Here is a 6572-nt window from a genome sequence, read left to right as displayed (position 1 = left end):
GAACGCCAGGATCACGCCCTGAGCTGAAGGCAGACGCTTAACCGCTGTGCCACCCAGGCGCCCCAGATTGTGTCTTTTTTTAAGATTTTATTTATTTATTTGAGAGAGCGATAGCATGAGAGGGGGAGGAGCAGAGGGAGAGAGAGAAGCAGGCTCCCCAGTGAGCAGGGTGCCTTACATGGGGGTCCATCCCAGGACCCTGGGACCATGACCTGAGCTGAAGGCTGATGCTTAACGGCTGAGCCATTCAGGTGCCCCCAGAGTGTGTCTTAGAAACCATTTACATTGGGTAGGCAGGGATAAAATTAATTACTCACTTTGAAGACATTAAATTCATTATTTTATTATAATGTGTAGTTGTGAATACATAACTTTTTAGAACATGGCTTTAAAAGTAAACCCAGATTTTTTAGTGACCACAAGAAGGAATTGAAATTTAGTTGCAAAAATTATAACTACATACAGCAGAAGGAATATAGGAATCAGTGGTGTGGTATTAGATGGTAGCATTGTATGGTATTAGATGGTAGCTACACTTGTGGTGAGCACAGTATAACCTAGAGTTGTCAGATCACTGTGGTACACCTGAAAGTAATGTAATATTGTGTGCCAACTATACTTGAATACAAGTAAGTAAATCAATAAGATTTACTTATTTATTTATTTTAGAGAAAGTGTGTGTGCACCCATGTTGAGGGGGAGCAGTGGGAGAGAGAATCCTCAGGCAGACTCCCCACTGAACGTGAAGCCCAACATGGGGCTCAATCCCAGGATCCTGAGATCATGGCCTGAGCCCAAATTGAGAGTCAGCCACTTAACCAACTGAGCCACCCAGGCGCCCCTCACCACAGGCACCCCTTAATGAGAATTTGCCTAAAATGAAAAACTTTGACAAAAATTATAGCAACTTTCACACCCTGTTATTTGGAATATGATACAATACTTTGGAAAAGTTTTACAATTTCTTAAAAAAATTAAACATACATCTGTCTTGTGATCCAGTTGTTCTAGTCCTGGGTATTTGAGAGTGGGTGTCCACACGGATGTTCATAGCAGCTTTATTTGTAATAGCCAAAAACTGGCAACAGCCCAGATGTCCACCAACAGGTGAATGGATAAACAAATTGTGGTATATACATGTAGTGGAATCCTACACAGCAGTAAAAAGGAATGAACCATGGATACACTCAACAATATGGATGAATCTCAGAGTAATTTTGCTGAGTGAAAGAAGTCAAACAGGAGCACCTGGGTGGCTCAGTCAGTTGAGCATCTGCCTTCGGCTTGGGTCGTGATCCCAGGGTCCTGGGTTGGAGCCCCAAGTTAGGCTCCCTGCTCAGCGGGAAGCCTGTTTCTCCCTCTCCCTCTCCCACTCCCCCTGCTTGTGTTCCCTCTCTCTCTGTCAAATAAATAAAATCTTTAAAAAAAAAAAAAAAAGCCAAACAATAAAGACCATAGTTTACGCTAGAGCTCACTCTTAGTGTTACACATTCTTTTTTGTTTGGAGAAATGTGTAATGATACTTATCTACCATTGTAAGTATCATACAGAATAGTTTTCACTGCCCCAAAACAACTCTGTGCTCCATCTATTCATCCTCCTTCCCCTTAAACCCTGTTGTGTTTTTTTTTGTTGTTGTTGTTGTTTTTTTTGACATCTCCATAGATTTGCCTTTTCCAGAATGTCATATATTTGGGCCTTTTCACATTGGCTTCTTTTTTTTTTTTAAGATTTTATTTATTTATTTATTTGAGAGAGAGCATGAGAAGAGGGGGAAAGTCAGAGGGAGAAACAGACTCCCCACTGAGCAGGGAGCCTGATGCAGGGCCCGATCCTGAGATCATGACCTGAGCCGCCCAGGCACCTTTCTCTCTCTCTTTTTTTGTTTTTAAGATTTTATTTATGTATTTATTTGAGAGAGCAGATGTGAGCACAAATTGGGGGAGGGGCAGACTGAGAGGAGAAGCCGACTCTGCTGAGCAGGGAGCCCGATGTGGGGCTCAGTCCCAGGATCCCAGGATCCTGACCTGAGCTGAAGACAGACCAACTGAGCCACGCAGGCACCGCAGTCAACTGATTATTAACAAAGGTGCTAAGACAGTTTTGGGGGAAAAAGAATAGACATTTCAACAAATGGTACTGTGTCATCTGAATAGTCTCATGAAAATAAAGTTAGACCCCTTCTTCATACTATATATAAAAATTTGCTCAAAATCGATCAAAGACCTCAATGTAAGAACTATAACATTTTTAGAAAAAAAAAAACGTAAATCTTTGTGACCTCTGATTGGACATTGGTTTCTTAGACACCAGGAACACAGCAACTGAAGAAAAAATGATAAATTGGACGAACTTCATTAAAATGAAGAACTTGGGTGTGTCAAAGTACACTATGAAGTAAAGTGGAAAGACAGCTCATAGACTGGGAGAAAATGTTTGCAAATCATGAGTCCCTGATAAGCAACTGATATCCAGAAATATAAAGAACTCTTATAATTCAGTAAAAAGACAAATAACCCCATTAAAAAATGGGCAAAGGACTTGAATAAACCTTTCTCCAAAGAAAATATACAAATGGCCAATGAATAGGGAAAAGATGCTCAGCGACATTAGCTATCGGGGAAATGCAAATCAGAACCACAGCAAGGGGTGCCTGGCTGGGTCAGGTAGAGCACGTGACTCTTAATCTTGGGGCTATAAATTTGAGCCCCACATTGGATATAGAGATTACTTAAAAAACAAAATCTTTAAAAACAAAACCAAACCACAGTGAGATACCACTTTCTGGCTTTAATCAGAAAGACAGATAAGTGTGGCCAAGGATGTGGAGAAATTAGAACCCTCATACAGTATCATTGGAAAGGTAAAATGGTGCAGCTGCTTTAGAAAACACTCTGGCAGTTTCTCAGAAGGTCCAACATAGAATTACCAAGTGACCCTCCAATTCCAGTCCTATGAAAGAGAAAGGAAAACATGTTCACACAAAAACTTATACACAAATGTTCATAACAGCACTATTCATAATAGGCAAAATGTGGAAACAAACCAAATGTCTATCAGCTGATAAGTAGATACATCAATGTGGTTTTTCCATAGAGTGAAGTATTATTTAGCAATAGAATGAAGTACTGGTTCACACGCTAACGTGAATGAACTTGAAACCTTATGCTAAGAAAGCCAGACAGAAAAGGCCATATATTATATGATTCCTTTTTTTTTTTTTTTTAATGAAATGTCCAGAAAAGGCAAATCTATAGAGACAGCAGATTGGTGGTTGTGGGGGTGGGGGCATGAGAAGAAATGAAGAATGACTGCTGATGGATATGGGGTTTCCTTTTGGGTGACAAAATTGTTCTAAAATTGATTGTAGTGATGGTTATGCAGTTCTTCAAACATACTAAAAACGAATTGTGCACTTTGAATATGTTATATGTATGTGAATATATCTCAGTAAAGCTGCTACAAAACCCATTTAGAAGAGTAGTTGGCATGTGTGGTATTCATGGTTTAAATGTCGCTCTGATGATGATGGGGGCGGTGGGGTAGTGGTAGTTGTGGGTAACTATTAGAAATATGCAGAGCTGGGGCACTGAGTGGCTCAGTCGTTAAGCGTCTGCCATCGGCTCAGGGCGTGATCCTAGAGCCCTGGGATCGAGCCCCATATCGGGCTCCTCCGCTGGGAGCCTGCTTGTTCCTCTCCCACTCCCCCTGCCTGTGTTCCCTCTCTTGCTGGCTGTCTCTCTCTGTGTCAGATATATAAAAATCTTTGGGAAAAAAAAGAAAAAAACATGCCGTGTATATTATTGTGAAGCATTCTGTTTTATAGGATCTCCTCTATCGAAGATCTAGGTCACTAGTGGATTATGAAAATGCTAATAAAGCACTGGATAAAGCAAGAGCAAAAAATAAAGATGTTCTGCAGGCTGAAACATCCCAACAATTATGTTGTCAGAAATTTGAAAAAATATCTGAATCTGCAAAACAAGGTACTGTTACCTTACCCTTTAATCATAAGGTATAGTTTAAGCTATTATATATAAGTTAAGTAGTTAATCCTGATTTCTTTTATTCACAGAACTTATAGATTTTAAGACAAGAAGAGTTGCTGCATTCAGAAAAAATTTAGTGGAACTGGCAGAATTAGAACTGAAGCATGCAAAGGTATTGTCATATTAAAGGTTTAATAACTTAAGTGACTTTTAATAATTTAGAAATGAGTCCATTGTGGGGTGCCTGGCTGGCTCAGTTGGGAGAGTACGTGACTCTTGATCTCAGGTTCATGAGTTTGAGCACCATGTTGGGCATAGATATTACTTTATTAAAAATAATAAATAAATGAGTCCATTATGGAATTGATAATAATTATTTAGTGATAATTTCCTTCTACAGTCATACTATAAGAAGTATTCCTGAATTAGAATTAATTACAATTGGAATTATAATTTTTGAAGATTATTTTACTGCTTCAAAATAACTTGGTTTTAGGAAATAAACATCCTTCTTCCAGGGTTTTTTATGGTGTTTACTTCAAATTAAGCCCTTTCTTATAGGTAATAAAGCTGTGGGGACGCCTGGATGGTAATTTTTTTCATTTTTGTGGTATAAAACACATGGCACTTACTGTCTTAACCATTTTTAAGTATGCAGTTCAGCAATGTTAAGTATATTCACGTTGTTGTGCAACAAGTTTCTAGAACTTCTTCATTTATTGAGCATTTAAGTTTTAAAATGTAATTGTAGACCATATTCGTGTCTATTAAATTTCTTGCTAGTTTTAGCCTAGTGTGAGATCTTTTGGAAACTTTAATTTGATCATATAGACTATTAGACTATTAGAGTGGTTATTACTCCCAAGTGATAGACATTTGTAATTATGAATTTCCCTTTTATGTCCTTTTATTTTTTTTTTTCAAAAAAATTTTTAAAGATTTTTATTTATTTATTCGAGAGAGAGAGCATGAGCATGAGCAGTGGGGGGGGAGGGGCACAGGGAGAAGCAGAGTCCCTGGGGAGCCCAGAGTGGGGCTCAATCCCGGGACCCTGGGATCAAGACCCGAGCCGAAGGCAGATGCTCAACCGATTGAGCCACCCAGGTGCCCATAAGTTTTAATTTAAATAATTGATCATTGGGGTGCCTGGGTGGCTCAGTGGTTTAAATGTCCAACTCCAAATCTCAGCTCAGGTCTTGATCTCAGGGTCATGAGTTCAAGCCCTGAGTTGGGTTCACATTGGGTGTGGAGCCTACTTTAAAAAAAAAAAAAAAAAAGGACGCCGGTGATGGGTATTAAGGAGGGCACGTATTGCATGGTGCACTGGGTGTTATATGCAAGTAATGAATCATGGAACATTGCATCAAGAACCGGGGATGTACTGTATGGTGACTAATATAACAAATATTATTTAAAAAAAGAAGAAGGAAAGATTGATCAGGACCAAAGGAATAAACATTTGGTCATCTAATGTGAAAGTACATAGAACCCAAAAAGCTAAATTTTTAGTCCCCTTTGTTTCTTTCTGTACTATTGATAATAACTTATTAATTAATATTCTTTGGTTATAGTTTTTGGATAGTTATGAATTCACCTATTTATACTGTCATCAACAATTTTTTCTCCACTTTATCCATGATGGATATAAGAAGTATCAAATTCCTCATTAAAATCAAAATACATGTTATGATTTCCTGGTCTAATAAGCTTCTCAAAAGAAAATGTTTTGATAAAGCTGGCATGATTTATTCTCACTGCAACTGTGTTGGTTTCTAATGTTCACTATTTTTGTTCTTTTTAAAGAGGCTATAAACTATCAAGGATTTTGTTAATAAATTAAGGAGGGGTTTGCAAATTACAACCTGTGTACGTATTGCCTGTGAGCCAGGAATGGCGTTCATATTTTTAAATGGTTATTTTAAAACAAAAGAGGGACATCTGCAGGTGGCTTAGTTGGTTAAGAGTCTGCCTCAGGGTCCTGAGATCGGCTGTGTTGGGCTCTTTACTCAGTAGGGAGTCCACTTCTCCCTCTGCCTGCCACTCCCCCAGCTTGTACTCGTTCTCTCTGTCTGTCAAATAAATGAATAAAATCTTTTAAAAGTTAAAAAAAAAAAGTCACATGCTCTACCACCTGAGCCAGCCAGACTACTCCCTCCCCCCACGTCTTTTTAGACTTCCTGAATCTGGAAAGTTCCTGAATCTTTGTATTTCATAACATTGGACCCTATTAAAAGCACAGGCAGGTCTATAAGATCTCCCTCAATTTGGGTTTGTCTAATTACTGAGTTTAGATTCTCCACTTGTGGCAGGAATACCACAGAAGTGTTGCTCAGACTTTCTCATTACATCATATCAAGAGATACATGCTGGTGATTAGCTCTCTTACTGGCAGTGTATAATCTTGATCATTTGGTTAAAGTGATGTCTGCAGGGGCACCTGGGTGGCTCATTCCGTTGAGCGTCTGCTCAGGTCATGATCCCAGGGTACTGGTATCAAGCCCCACGTCCAGCTCCCTGCTCCGTGGGGAGCCTGCTTCTCCCTCTCCCTCTGCCTGCTGCTCTCCCTGCTCATGCTCTCTCTGG

General features: G+C 39.3%; 1 protein-coding gene across 1 annotated transcript in view; it reads left to right on the top strand.

Moving 5' to 3' along the window:
• SNX6 (sorting nexin 6) overlaps positions 1-4230 on the top strand; it is a 48021-nt gene extending 43791 nt beyond the window's left edge. The window contains exons 12-13 of the mRNA XM_019803324.2: positions 3827-3986; positions 4076-4230. Coding sequence (XP_019658883.1) covers positions 3827-3986; positions 4076-4176 — 261 coding nt within the window. The 3' untranslated portion in view covers positions 4177-4230. The remainder of the gene's footprint in view (positions 1-3826; positions 3987-4075) is intronic.
• Positions 4231-6572: the final 2342 nt, after the last annotated feature.

Source organism: Ailuropoda melanoleuca, chromosome 20, assembly GCF_002007445.2.
Source record: "Ailuropoda melanoleuca isolate Jingjing chromosome 20, ASM200744v2, whole genome shotgun sequence".
NCBI classification, from domain to species: Eukaryota; Metazoa; Chordata; class Mammalia; order Carnivora; family Ursidae; genus Ailuropoda; species Ailuropoda melanoleuca.
This window is presented reverse-complemented; position numbering and strand designations above follow the sequence as displayed.